Genomic DNA, 15,249 nt, shown 5'->3' on the forward strand with positions numbered 1-15,249 from the left:
GTAACCAAGTTTCCCATCTTGTGACTGTAAGTGGTGGCCTTAGGCACACCCGTATTTTGTTACAGATTTTAGCTACTGACAGATGAATTCTATTCTCATCTATTTTAGACAGTTTCTAGTTTCCGTACTTACTTTCTACTCTGGCCAGAGAATCTTCCTTTTACAGTCCTTCTTATTTACTTTAAACACCACTCAAGGAGATATCCTCCACACCATAACAGTAAAACGGCTAGTATCCCCAGTCCAAATAATAGGGCGAGTGTCAAATCCAAGTGTTGATTCATCATGCCGGATTATTGGACTGCACAAAATTTTTGATTTCCGGGCTAAAATTTAGCCTATCATAATCCCCGTAATCACCTGAAGCATGTACACATGTTTCTGGTAATTTGCCGGATTATCTGAATTTTTTCCCAAAACAATTTCCTTATTCTAAAATGCATTTGTAACACAAAACTGGGTTTCTACAACATTCATACAAATACTGCCATAGAGATCAGGCACTTTATCCTGAGGGTAGGATTTATTTTAGACTTGACCAGATTTTTACACTAAAAATACCCTCATGTGGCCCCTCTATTCCTCAGGAGTACTACCGGGAAGGTGACCTACCAGACAGGAAGGTGCAGAGCAGAGTTTGTAAGAATTAAGTCTTCTTACCTTGCTGCAGCAGTGGTCTGCACGTTCCTTCGTCCGGGAGGTCGCCACTCAAGTCCCGGGAGATCCCCAGGGTGGGGTGCCGTCCTTCTGGTCAAGTCCCTGTTCGGGCGCCAATTTCTGTGATCGCAATGGGGTCACTTTACGCCTTGATCATCTATGCAGGTTCAAATCAGGTGGGGGGGGGGGGTGCGAACTCGGAGAAGTAAAGACACACTGAGACCAAGTTCTCAAAGTAATACTTCTAATTTATTGAACTACAACGTTCATACTTATAGCATCAGACGAACAAAGAACATTCCATAACATATGAGTCATCTGTATATTCAAGCCTTACGGCTTCCTTTCCCATAAAAGCTCATTGGTGGAGCACCAGGTATTCCCTTATGTTTCCTTTATGCTTAGGGGGGTGGTCAAGTGATTGACCACCATCTGTTTGCAATTTCAAGGGACGGCAGAGCATCTGCAAACTATTTCTTCTCTTAACCTTTCTAAAATACCCATTATTCTGTATAGTCATAAGAGCATTAACCATTTATCTCTCACACGACCGCTCGCCCTCATCCATAGCTCCGTGTTATCCATAGCTCCGTGTGACCGGAGCAAACGAGCGGATATGTCATAAATGTCAGGTAGATTGGGGTCCCACCTCTGGAACCCGCATTCATTAGTATGGGAGTTACGGAAACAGATCAGACAAAGCCGGAGGTGGGACCCTCATCTATCTGACATCCTATGGATACGTCATAAATGTGTATGATGGGAAGACCCCTTTAATGAGTATATCAGTAATAGTATAACTAGCAAGTACCAGCCGCTACCCCTCCCCCCTCATTGCAACACCAAGTAAGGCCCCATGCACACGACCGTATTTTCATCCATCCTGAAATACAGTCCATACTGCATCGGTATATACGGATCCGTAAAAAAAAGAGGGAGAATGCAAATGTCGTCATCAGCATGTTGCATAGCAACGCTTCCATAAATACGGTCAGAGTACGGATGCGTATCCATAGCCGCCCGTATTTACGGAAGCGCCCATAGACTTCTATGGGAGAGTCCCTGCTGTAATTACTGATGAAAAATACGATCGCGTGCATGGGGCATAAGAAACTGCAGCTGCATCCCCCTCCTCCCTGTTTACAGTTTTTCATTAGATGGAACTTGCACGATCAACGATGTATCTAGTGACTCGGCGCTCATTTACACGAGCCGACGCACGCTGTACGGGGATGAGCGATGGTTAATACGATGGTCCGTGCTCGTACAGTTTACGTATTGTCGGCAGCACATCCCCTGTTTGTACGCTGTGGACAACGAGGAATTTTTGGGACGCATAAAAGATGTGATCAGCTGACCAATCAGTGCAGTTTATCGTCTGATCGTCGCTGCCCGTGATCGAAAACAAGCGCTCGTATGATTATCGGCATTGGTAAAGGGGTCTTAATGTCAATAAAAGTTTTTTTTTTTTTTATCACAACGTTTCTAAGCATTTTCTATAGAACTTGATAGAAACCCATCGAGCCTAAAATAGACCCATCCTGGAACCCAGGGGTATAAACAGGCTTTTCTTTACAGCCCGAGGTCTTGATGATGTCATTGAGACCACGCGGTGATCGTGTATTATAATTATTATAGATTGTGGGAGATGAAACATCAGGATATAGTTTTGTTGGCTTTAGCGATGGTTTGAACATTTGGTGTACTTCTTCTATTGCCACAAGGGGGCGATACATAACCTGGAAGAACGCAGTGCGGGAGCCTTTTGGTTTTTCTTGGCTTTTATATTGTGGGGCTATTATATAATCTATAATCTATACCAGTGGTTCCAAACCGGGGTGCCGAGAGCTGTTCAGGGGTGCTACAAGCTCCGCCCCCGACATTGTAGCAGACGTGACGCACGGACGTCCGTTACAAGCACCGCCCACCGCTTCCCACTAGAAGCCTGACGGAGGGAGAGGAGCCATTAACACTGGGCAGGGTAAGTGGGTTTTTCTTTACTTTCTTAGCAGTTGTGTGAGAAATGGAGCCAGGGGAATGTGGGTAGTTGTAGTTCTCTCCTCTTATACCTCCTCCCTGTAATGTCCTCTGATATCCCATAATAACAGCCTGGACATGCTGGTAGTTGTAGTTCTCTCCTCTTATACCTCCTCACTGTAATGTCCTCTGATATCCCATAATAACAGTCTTGACATGCTGGGAGTTGTAGTTCTCTCCTTATACCTCCTCACTGTAATGTCCTCTGATATCCCATAATAACAGTCTGGACATGCTGGGAGTTGTAGTTCTCTCCTCCTGTACCTCCTCACTGTAATGTCCTCTGATATTCCATAATAACAGCCTGGACATGCTGGGAGTTGTAGTTCTCTCCTCCTATAACTCCTCCCTGTAATGTCCTCTGATATCCCATAATAACAGTCTGGGCATGCTAGGAGTTGTAGTCCCCTCCTCTTTATATCTCCTCCCTGTAATGTCCTCTGATATCACGCAACAGTCTGGGCATGCTGGGAGTTGTAGTTCTCTCCTCTTGTACATCCTCCTGTAAACTTTCTCTGATATCACATAACATCCTGGACATGCTGGGAGTTGTTGTTCTTATACCTCCTTATTTATTCCTTCCCCAGGGGTAAGCACACTTTCTGTCTGTGATGGTCACTTTACTAGAGGGGCAGATGGTTATTTTATCGGGGGGCGGGGGGACTGAGGCTGATGGTGGCTTTACTGAGGGGTCATTATACTGTGAGTGGGGGGCTGATGGTCATTACTGTGAGTGGGGGGCTGATGGTCATTACTGTGAGGGGGGGCTGATGGTCATTACTGTGAGTGGGGGGGGCTGACGGTCATTACTGTGAGTGGGGGGCTGACGGTCATTACTGTGAGTGGGGGGCTGACGGTCATTACTGTGAGTGGGGGGCTGACGGTCATTACTGTGAGTGGGGGGCTGACGGTCATTACTGTGAGTGGGGGCTGACGGTCATTACTGTGAGTGGGGGGCTGACGGTCATTACTGTGAGTGGGGGCTGACGGTTATTACTGTGAGTGGGGGGCTGACGGTCATTACTGTGAGTGGGGGGCTGACGGTCATTACTGTGAGTCGGGGGCTGACGGTCATTACTGTGAGTCGGGGGCTGACGGTCATTACTGTGAGTCGGGGGCTGACGGTCATTACTGTGAGACGGGGGCTGACGGTCATTACTGTGAGTCGGGGGCTGACGGTCATTATTGTGAGTGGGGGGGCTGACGGTCATTACTGTGAGTGGGGGGGCTGACGGTCATTACTGTGAGTGGGGGGCTGCTGGTCATTACTGTGAGTGGGGGGCTGCTGGTCATTACTGTGAGTGGGGGGCTGCTGGTCATTACTGTGTGTGGGGGGCTGCTAGTCATTACTGTGAGTGGGGGGCTGCTGGTCATTACTGTGAGTGGGGGGCTGCTGGTCATTACTGTGAGTGGGGGGCTGATGGTCATTACTGTGAGTGGGGGCTGATGGTCATTACTGTGAGTGGGGGGCTGAAGGTCATTACTGGGAGTGGGGGGCTGACGGTCATTACTGGGAGTGGGGGGCTGACGGTCATTACTGTGAGTGGGGGGCTGACGGTCATTACTGGGAGTGGGGGGCTGACGGTCATTACTGGGAGTGGGGGGCTGACGGTCATTACTGTGAGTGGGGGGCTGACGGTCATTACTGGGAGTGGGGGGCTGACGGTCATTACTGGGAGTGGGGGACTGACGGTCATTACTGGGAGTGGGGGGCTGACGGTCATTACTGGGATTGGGGGGCTGACGGTCATTACTGTGAGTGGGGGGCTGACGGTCATTACTGTGAGTGGGGGGCTGACGGTCATTACTGTGTGTGGGGGGCTGACGGTCATTACTGTGAGTGGGGGCTGATGGTCATTACTGTGAGTGGGGGGCTGACGGTCATTACTGTGAGTGGGGGGCTGACGGTCATTACTGTGAGTGGGGGCTGACGGTCATTACTGTGAGTGGGGGCTGACGGTCATTACTGTGAGTGGGGGCTGACGGTCATTACTGTGAGTGGGGGGCTGACGGTCATTACTGTGAGTGGGGGGCTGACGGTCATTACTGTGAGTGGGGGGCTGACGGTCATTACTGTGAGTGGGGGGCCGACGGTCATTACTGTGAGTGGGGGGCTGACGGTCATTACTGTGAGTGGGGGGCCGACGGTCATTACTGTGTGTGGGGGGCTGACGGTCATTACTGTGTGTGGGGGGCTGACGGTCATTACTGTGAGTGGGGAGGCCGGCGGTCATTACTGGGAGTGGGGGGCTGACGGTCATTACTGGGAGTGGGGGGCTGACGGTCATTACTGGGAGTGGGGGGCTGACGTTCATTACTGGGAGTGGGGGGCTGACGGTCATTACTGGGAGTGGGGGGCTGACGGTCATTACTGGGAGTGGGGGGCTGACGGTCATTACTGTGAGTGGGGGGCTGATGGTCTTCAAGTGGTTTCCGCCTCTGACCTCCCATTGAAATTAATAGGAGGCAGAAAAAACCTGTGGCGCTCGTTTGGTGTTTTTTTGTCTGCGGTTTTTGCATTCGCTTCAACGGCTTAAAAAAAATGTGGGCAAAAAACACAGCAAAAAAAAAAAAAGTCAAACAGCGCTGTCAATTCAAAATCTGCCTCAAAATTCGTAAATGAAATTAGTTTCTGCCTTACAAAAAAACGTTGTGTGAACATAACCTAAGAGTGTACTGCTTGTTTTTAGGCATTTTTGGTAGGGGTGCCCTGAGAATTATTTTTTTTCCCTGGGGTGCCTCGAGCCTGAAAAGGTTGGGAAACTCTGATGTATACAGTCGTCCTGGTGTATCTGGCAGTTTTCTAGAGTTCAGTGTATAATCATTGATAGATACGGTGACGCTGACATCACGCCGGGCAGCACGTGCGTCCTCATGAATTATACAGGATACAGACAATATTATTAAAGAGGAGCCGTCACTTCTCCTGACGTGTCTGTAAGGCTCTGTTCACACGCAGTGAGCAAAAACGTCTGAAAATACGGAGCTGTTTTATGGCGAAAACAGCTCCTGATTTTCAGATGTTTTTTTAACAACTCGCGTTTTTCGCTGCGTTTTTTACAGCCGTTTTTGGAGCTGTTTTCACGAGTCTATGAGAAAACTGCTCCAAAAACGTCCCAAAAAGTGTCCTGCACTTCTCTTGACGAGCCGTCATTTTACACGCCGTATTTTGACAGCGACACGTAAAATTAAGGCTCGTGCGAACAGAACATCGTAATTCCCATTGAAAGCAATGGGCAGATGTTTGTAGGCGTATTAGGGGCGTTTTTTCAGCCGTAATTTGAGGCGTAAAACGCCCGAAATAGGTCTGAAACCACTGCGTGTGAACATACCCTTATAGTAAATACCTGTATTCCCCATGAAATAACTATTCTGGAGCGTATTTTCTCAGATCTCTGGCTTGTGCCGTTCCTCGGTTGTTCCTCTTAGAAATGTATGTATTAATAGATAACTTGGTGTTGCCATTCTCCTCATCAAAGGTCGTGTCCCTACAGTCTCTCTGTCAGCACTGATTGGACGTTGTCAGTTTGTGTAGGGACACACCCCCAACTGGTAACACACAGCTGTTAATTCTTACATTTCCAGGAGGAATAACAGAGAAACGGCACAAAGCAGAGAGTCCTAAGAAAAGTTGCACTCTCGACGGAATGTTTCTTCTCCTCGTCTATCGTGTGTGTTGATTTTATACATTTTCGCTGCTGCGTGTCTAGAGATCATATGGATTATTAGATGTTTTATTTCTGTATATTTGTACTGCATTGTTGCAGCTCATCGTCCTCCAGCTGCGGCCTTTCATTTCCATGACGACTGCTCCACTTTTCCTTTGCTCCAGTTTTAAATTTCCCACCTTTGTCTGGATTACGGATTCTCTGTAAGGTTATGTGCACACGACCTATTTTCAGGCGTTTTACTCCTCGAATCACGCCTGAAAAGACGGCTCCATTACGTCTGCAAACATCTGCCCATTGCTTGCGGGATCTGCTGCGGGTAGCTCTTCTGTTGCCGCATTATTAAATAGATCATTGATGTCGCTGTTCTGGTAATTGATGCCACGAGGATCTATTGTATTCATTGATGCAGCGTGCGTTAATTACTGACATCCGGCAATCTCATATCTTCACCGTCAATGTCATCACTTTCTTGTCACTTGCATTGGTGGCATCAGTCAGTATATACGTATATAAGTCTTGCGCTCTGTGGCGACTTGGATGCAGTAAAATCGACCTTCCCGACACATGAATGTTTTGGTATTGGGGGGGGGGGGAGTTGTGGGGAATGATAAAACCGCTCAGTTTATCCTACGTCACCTGTGATTCTGCTGAATTGTCACCGTCTCTTATCCGCTTAACTGATTGTATGACTCTCAGCAGCGTTTTACATCATCATGAAACCACCCCAGAAAAGCTCGTCCCGCAGGAAGTCGGCGCAGCCGCAGAAGAAACCTGCAGCTCCTCCTCAATCTCCGCCAAGTAAGAGAAAGTTGCACCTTGATCATCTTATCACTCTCATTATATATTTTATTTTAAAAATGAATTCCAGATAACCTCGGGTCGTGTAATACTAGATTGTAATCCGTTTCTCAGCTTTATATCTTAGAGGGTTCGTTTCTATGCAGGTAAAAATCTGTTACATACACAAATTTCTGTAGCACAAGCCCGCCACTAGGGGGAGCAAACTGAGGACTGATTTATATAGGCACAACATGAGCTGTATGCATGTGCACAATCGTCTCCCCCTAGTGGTGGTTGCAGGAAGCACGTTACTATATGGCCCTGGGAAGGGAATCTGAGAACACATCTCACACCCATGAAGATATATTATGAAACGAGGGATCTAAGAATTTCCAACCTGCAGTCCGACCGCTCTATTCATTCCCTATGGGATCGACGGAAATAGTCAAGTTTGACTGCTCCTTGCCCGATTATGCACTCTGCCGTGAGCGGCTCCGCGCAGGCAGGCGCGATGTTGTGACATCAATTTCTGAGCCTTTTTTCTACTCCGTTTATGCAGCGTGTGGATGAGACGTGTTTTATCTCATCCACTTTGCTGCTACTGTATTATGCTGCCGATTTTTCCACATTATAATACAGGTATACGCCGTATTTACGCAATGTGTGAACTGACTCTAACCCCTCCACCCACCCCCCGCCAGTCCCCGCAAAAATGTTCTTGCATCAAACCGGTCCTCGGTGCAAAATAGGTTGGGGACCACTGCCATAGAGAATGACTTGAGTGACCACCACTCTGGGACCCGCACTCTTGTTAACAACCCGCAGCGATCCGGCATTTATCACCTATCTTGTGGATAGGTGAAAAATTATTTTCGTGGTACAACCCCTTTAATCATGTATCAATGGGACTTGATGGACCCCAAATTATCAGTCATAGAAAAGTATCTAAAATTTGAACGTCCACATTTATATCCTTTTTAGGTCCAACATTCTGTGCTGATTAATTTCTTAATGTAGTTTTACAGCAGTTGGAGCACAGTTTTCTGAAACAGCTCTAAATCTCCTGCGTAGACAGTTACATGGTATAATTTTGTCTCCCTGCAGCCACCACTAGAGGGAGCTCACTGCATACTGTTTTGTTACCAAGTTCAATGTACAACCATATACAATGAGCTCCCTCTAGTGGTGGCTGCAGGTAGCATGTTATGTTTTAAATCTGTTTACCTGATGTTCCTTGGGGGACATTAAGGTAATAGGCCATGTTCCCACAGGGCAGATACGCGGCGTAAAAGTACACAGCGTATTGGCCCTGGGCATCGGAGGTAATTCTGGCTGAAAAAGTGCAGTTTTTCGGCTGGAATGTCCATAGAAGGTAGAAAAAAACCCCATACTTACCCGTAGCCATGGTGACGTGTCCCTCTGATGTTCTGCAGCAGTCATATGTGATGAGACATCATCCCTGGAGGCCGGGTTGAACGCAGGAGCAGAGAGATCTGGGTAAGTTTGGCGGGTTTATTTCCGCTGCGTCTGGATGAGATTTGTTTGAATCTCCTCCACTCTTCTGCTTCTGTATTACGCTGTGGAGTTTCCGCAATGAAATCCGTTGCAGAAAATCCGCCGTGTTTACCCTACGTGTGACCCCGGCCAGACAGTGAATTTCCATGTAGCGGGAGATTCATTTTCAGCTGTGATTATGGATTTCTTTCTTACAGGTAGTGGGGAAACAAGTCACAGACCGAGCACGCAACGAAGAAGACGCTACCGCCCAGGAGCCCGTGCGCTGATGGAAATAAGAAAGTACCAAAAATCAACCAATCTGCTCATTCAGAAAGCCCCGTTTTTCCGCCTGGTGAGTGGATGTGTCCTCTGCGGCTGCTCCTCTTTATTGTCAGTGGTATTCCCCTTTTATTCTTGCAGGTGAGAGAGATCTGCCTGAAGTATTCCCGCGGCGTATTTTACTACTGGCAAAGCACCCCACTTATGGCGCTACAAGAGGTCAGTATCTCATACAATGCACTGTCCATGTAACGCATGGGTCAACCAGAGAGGGAGCTGCTATGCAGTGGTTCACTCTAACACATCCATATGCCCTAGCGGAACATTTGCATAGGGGTTGTGATGCATTGTGGGAGTTCCAGAGGCCAGACCCCCCCCCCCCCCCCACCATCACTCTAGCTAACAGCTCATAAAAGTGAAATCTGATCAGTCCTTCGAGCTGTGTAGTAAATTATACCGGGAGTGCTGTCACTTTAAGAGGGACTAATGCTCTTCTGTATCCACAGTCAGCTGAGGCCTTCCTCGTGAGTCTCTTTGAAGATTCTTACCTCTTCAGTCACCAGGCCAATAGGGGCACTCTCTTTGTGAAGGACATGCAGCTCGCACGGAGAATCCGAGTCATCCCGTATGGACTGTGATAACGCTGCCGTTTTATCTCTCAAGATTTGATGAAGAATGATCACGTGTAAATAGTTTTATATTAATGGAGAAAATCTATTGGGAAATACAAGTTTTACCATTGCATAAAAGATCCAGTTTGGAAGAGTAAACCGGCTTTAGCGCCCCCTCCTGACACTGGTTACAGTGGAGGTTTTTTCTTTGTTTTATCTGTTCATGGGAAAGTTGTTACAACCAATATGGCTGCCACTGCAGTTTGCAGGGTGGTAGTGCAGTAGTTTTTCTGTCCAGCTATGTAAGGAGTTATAGGGGTCCAGGATGTAGCACAGAAAATGACCACAAGGCGGCACTGCTGGACAAAACCGCTAACAAAGACGCTGGACACAACCGCTAATGAAACCTCTGATCTGGCCGAACTTCTAATTGTTCTGCTGAGTTTATGATCCGCTTCCTGTTTTTATTCTGTGAAGATTTGTTAATTTTTTCAAATAAAAAAAAAATTTATATTATAACTTTGATCTTCATCATTTTAGACTAATCTTCATAAGGGCTTGGATATGATCAATGACTCCAGCTTCGCTGTAGTTCAATACTCTTGCTCTGTCCCACGCCCATTCTTTAGACTGCAGCTATGCTTGTTCAGAGTGTTTGCTGTGTGGGTGGGTGTGTGGGTTGGGTCCAGAATTATTTGGGCAGTGACACAATCTTCATGATTTGGGTTTTGCTGCCACCACATTGGATTTGAAATGAAACAACTGAGATGCAATTGAAGTTTAAACTTTCAGGTTTATTTCAAGGGGTTAAACAAAAATCTCCTGTGAAAAGTTTAGGAATTGCCACCATTTTTCTACACAACCTCCTCATTTCAGGTGATCAAAAGTGATTGGACAAATTAACATTACCATAAATGTTTTTTTTAATACTTTGTAGAGAATCCTTTGCAGGCAATGATGGCCTGAAGTCTGGAACCCATGGACATCACCAGACGCTGGGTTTCCTCCTTTGTTATGTTTGCCCGGCCTTTACTGCCACGTCTTCAGTTGTTGCTTGTTTGTGGGTCTTTCTGCTTTAAGTTTTGTCTTAAAGGACGGGTGTCACGAAATTATTTTTTTTATATAATATTGCTTTTAGTATGTCATAAAAATAAATTAAATTTATTTGTGTTGTACTTTTTCTTTTTCTTTTTTTTCTTTCTTTTACTCTATGGGGGCTGCCATTTTTTTTTTATCTCTGTATGTGTCGATTAACGACGCATACAGAGATGGAATACGGCAGCTACAGGGCATAGGAGTCAATGAACGGGAGCCGTTCCATTGACTCTGCTCTCTGTCTCTGTACTGCGCAGACGCAGGTCAGAGTCACACAGCAGAGCAGCTGTTTGCAGGGAGATAGCAGGCGCCATACTGAAGACCAGCTGCACTGCAGGTAAGGTGTGTGTCTCTGTCTGTCCCACTCTCTATCTCACAGACCCCCGCTCTCGTGACCCCCGACGGCCCCCCCCCCCTTGTATGAAGGACACATGATGCAACTGTACTGGGAAAGCCCTGAACGATAAATCTACCTAGTTGTGCTGAGACTGTTTGGGGATGTGACTAATGAACCTCTCACACTCCAGTAGGAGGGGTAATGGTGGTCACCCAGCTTTCCCAGACCCCTGAACGATAAATCTCTCTAGTTGTGCTGAGACTGTTTGGGAATGTGACTAATGAACCTCTCAGTCTCAGCACAACTAGAGAGATTTATCGTTCAGGGGTCTGGGAAAGCTGGGTGACCACCATTACCCCTCCTACTGGAGTGTGAAAGCTTCATTAGTCACATCCCCAAACACACTCCAGCAGGAGGGGGTAATGGTGGTCACCCAGCTTTCCCAGACCCCCGAACGATAAATCTCTAGTTGTGCAAAATCAAGTGTAATCAAGCATTTTTTTTAATGTGCTTTTTGGCACGTAAAATGTGCAAAAAATACACGGCGTGTGAACCGGTCAACTGAAAAGTCATTCACTTCACTTTCATCATTCTAAGGGTATGTTCACACGCAGTGTTTTCAGCTGAAAAATCGGAAGCAGGACGCCTGCAAGCGTCTGCCCATTGGTTTCAATGGGAGATACGGCGTTCTGTTCCGACAGGGCGTTTTTTACGTGGTCGTTTTCCAAAACCGGCACGTAAAAAGACGCCCGCCAAAATGAAGTGTACATCACTTCTTGGGACGTTTTTGGAGCCGTTTTTAATTGACTTTATAGAAAAACAGCTCCAAAAACGGCCGTAAAAACGTGAGTTAGATTAAAAAATGGCTGAAAATCAGGAGCGGTTTTCCCTTTGTTTAGTAAGCGTGTGAACATACACTTAGCCTTTTGGTGTTTCCTATAACTTCTGCCTGATGCAGAATCACACCCAAAATGGCTGCCGGACACTGCTTAGCAATTTGAAGACACCTTTTCCTGGCTTGTGGGAGGGGGGGTGAGATTCCCTCCCACATTTACGGCAGATGTGAGTCAGGTTGCTTTGCCTTATTCACCTTGCTGTAATTCTGGGAAGTTCTCCCCCTGGTGGCCAACATAGGAAAACATGTCAAATTATTATTTAATTTTTAATACTTTCCACCATATGGAAGAAAAAAAAAATACAGCAAAAAACGTAAAAAATATAATAGCAATAAGTAACAACACTTAAAAAAAAAAGGTTTAATTCGCGACACATTCCCTTTAAGGCAGCAGAATAGGCTAGTAAAGCTCTGTATATTGGCACACACGTCACACTCCATTATGGACCATAATTGCAGATAAAAATACTCATCCATTCATTTCTATTGCAAATGGACACCTCCTATATTTACAGGGCCACCTGATCGCATCCTGCAATATTGACTCAGATTAAAGAGAACCTTTAATCTTTAAAGGGAAGGTGTCGCGCAAATTTATTTTTTTTATATGTTATTGCTTTTAGTATGTTATTAAAATACATTTTATTTATTTGTGTTGTAGTTTTTTCTTTTTTATTACTTTTACTTCACTTCACTATGTGGGCTGCCATTTTATTTTCATCTCTGTATGTGTCGATTAACGACACATACAGAGATGGAATACGGCACATACATAACCATTGAGAATGCGAACGGGAGCCGTTCCATTCACTATAGTGTACGCCGTCTGTGTGGGAACGGCGTATGCGCCGCTCCCACACAGTCCAAAAGGAAGGTCTTCGGCCGAGTGACATCCGGCGCCATTTTCATGTGGACCGGAAGTCGCGGCCGGACAGTAAGATGACTACTTCCGGTCGCGGCTTCCGTCCATATGTTCAGAAGCAAGGACTAGGAGCGGCGGCGGCAGGAGCAGGTAAGTTATGTTTGTGTATGTTCGTGTTATACTGTGTATTTACCACTGTATCTAATCCTCCTACACTGTACATTCGCTCAAAAAATGGCGACACACAGTGTAGGAGGTTTGAACATTCAACCCCCTCCTTTCTCCTGGCACTAGCAGGATAAAGGAGGGGGGATTGTTTGAGGACGCTAAAGCGAGTGTGTCTTGTCCAATTTTGCAGCATAAAGCAATGAGGTTGCTTTACCACATGCCAATGCTGCAATTTTGGGAATTGCTCCCTCTAGTGACCAACACATGGAAATGTTATAAATTAGAAACAGTTTAACTAAAAAAAAATAAAAAAATCATTTTTCTAGCGACACATTCCCTTTAAGCTAAAGAAATCCAGCTCGATCGGGTTGAGATCTGGTGACTCGGTCATTGCAGAATATTCCACTTTTTTGCCTTATATACTCCTGGGTTGCTTTCGCAGAATGTTTTGAGTCATTGTCCATCTGTCCTGTGAAGCGACGTCCAATCACCTGCTGCATGTGGTTGAATCTGAGCAGAAAGTAAATCCCTGAACACTTAAGAATTCATCCGGCTGCTTCTGTCTTCAGTCACATCATCAACAAACACTAGTGACCCAGTGCCAGGGAGCCATGCATGCCCATGCCACCACACTGCCCCCGCCATGCCACCACATTGCTACACATGCTATACATGTGTTACACAGGATGTGGTGTGCTTTGGATCATGAGCCGTTCCGAGCCTTCTCCATACTTTCTTCCTCCCATCATTCTGGTGCAGGTTGATCTTAGTTTCATGCTGTTCCAGAACTGGGTGGCTTCTTTACTTGTTGTTTGGTAAAGTCTAATCTGGCCTTTCTGAGGCTGATTAATTGTTTTCACCTTGTGAACCCTCTGTATTTGCTCTCATGAAGTCTTCTCTTTATGGTGGACTTAGATACTGATCCACCTACTTCCAGGAGAGTGTTCGTCACTTGGGTAGATGTTGTGAAGGGGTTTTCTTCACCATGGAAAGGATTCTGCGATCATCCACCACTCTTGTTTTACATGGACGTCCAGGCCTTTTGGAGTTCCTGAGATCACCAGTGCGCTCTTTTTTGTCTTTTTTTTTTTAAAGAATATACCAAACTGTTGATTTGGCCACTCCTGACATTTGTGCTTCTCTCTGATGGATTTCTTCATTTTTTTTCAGCCTAGCGATGGTCGGTTTCACTTGCATTGAGAGCTCCTTTCACCTCATGTTGTGGGTTCACAGCAACAGCTTCCAAATGCAAATCCCACACCTGGAATCAACTCCAGACCCTTTACCTGCTTAATTGGTGATGGAATAACGAGGGAATAGCCCATGCAGCCCATTAAATAGCTTTTGAGATAATTGTCCAATTACCTTTTGGCCCTTTGAAAAAGAGGCAGCTACATAATAAAGAGCTATAAGGGTATGTTCACACGGCCTATTTTGGGTATTTTTTCGGGCCGCATAACACATTGCCTTGTTGTGCCAATAAAGATTTTCTAGACCCGCTGTAAACCATTTTACGCGTAAGTCACAGGCTACAGCGGGGGTTCCCAACCAGTCGCTCATGAGCCACCTATTACCTGCTGTATGGCTGACCATAGGAGTCCTTCGTAATGACCATGTGAATCGTCAATTTACATTGTTCCAGCAGAATGGGTGCTGCTCTCGGTGCAAGTCGCCTTAAAGAAGTGACCACATCTAATGCTTGGTGCACCGGTCGTCACTTTTTTAGTGCCAGTGTCATTTTTATTATTTCTAGTTTTGGAAGTAAAGCAGTTTTAGTAATAAAATACCACAAAAAAAACCCCGGACCCTCACATACCTTGACCCCAGAAGCTGAGACGATAGATGGGGCCGTATTTCTGGGCCAGGCGCATGAAATGTTGAGGAAGATCACTGTGTCCCAGATCCATCAGATTCCCGATGAAGGGCAGTGGTGCGGGACGCGGAGGGCGCTGGTTCTGGTCGAGTCCTGACAGGCGACACTTGGAGTGGGAACATCTTAAGTATAGAAAGAAGAGGACGACGAGGGCCGGCAGCAGCAGAGGGACCATAGTGAAGCTGAAGACTTAGGCCTCATGCACAGGACCGTAGCCATGTGCAAATCGCGGGACATGCACATGGCCGCGGCCATTATTTTCAATGAGCCCGGACCGCAGAAGACAGCCGTAATAAGACAGGTCCGTTCTTTCTGCGGTGCGGGCTCCCGGGCCATGCACAGACCGTAAAAACTACGGCCGTGTGCATTTCCCCATAAAAATGAATGGGGCCGCAATTCTCCCGTGGATTTTCGGGGGAATTGCGGCCGCAAAAGCACGTTCGTGTAGATGGGGCCTTAGGAGATGCTGGGTGTATATGTAGAGACA

At 46.4% G+C, this 15,249-nt stretch overlaps 1 protein-coding gene across 2 annotated transcripts; it reads left to right on the top strand.

The window, feature by feature from the left end:
• Positions 1-2,550: 2,550 nt before the first annotated feature.
• LOC142761214 (histone H3-like centromeric protein A) lies at positions 2,551-10,051 on the top strand. Of its 2 annotated transcripts, none has more exons than XM_075864403.1 (5): positions 2,551-2,638; positions 7,062-7,163; positions 8,858-8,994; positions 9,063-9,140; positions 9,428-10,051. In XM_075864403.1, exons 2-5 carry the CDS (start codon positions 7,079-7,081, stop codon positions 9,557-9,559), a joined length of 432 nt encoding a protein of 143 aa, XP_075720518.1. In that variant the 5' UTR covers positions 2,551-2,638; positions 7,062-7,078; the 3' UTR covers positions 9,560-10,051. The 2 variants fall into 2 exon arrangements, with proteins under 2 accessions (XP_075720518.1, XP_075720519.1); XM_075864404.1 differs by having other exon boundaries at positions 2,570-2,638; positions 7,065-7,163.
• The last annotated feature ends 5,198 nt before the right edge of the window (positions 10,052-15,249 follow it).

Source organism: Rhinoderma darwinii, chromosome 4 (assembly GCF_050947455.1).
Source record: "Rhinoderma darwinii isolate aRhiDar2 chromosome 4, aRhiDar2.hap1, whole genome shotgun sequence".
In the NCBI taxonomy this organism is placed as follows: domain Eukaryota; kingdom Metazoa; phylum Chordata; class Amphibia; order Anura; family Rhinodermatidae; genus Rhinoderma; species Rhinoderma darwinii.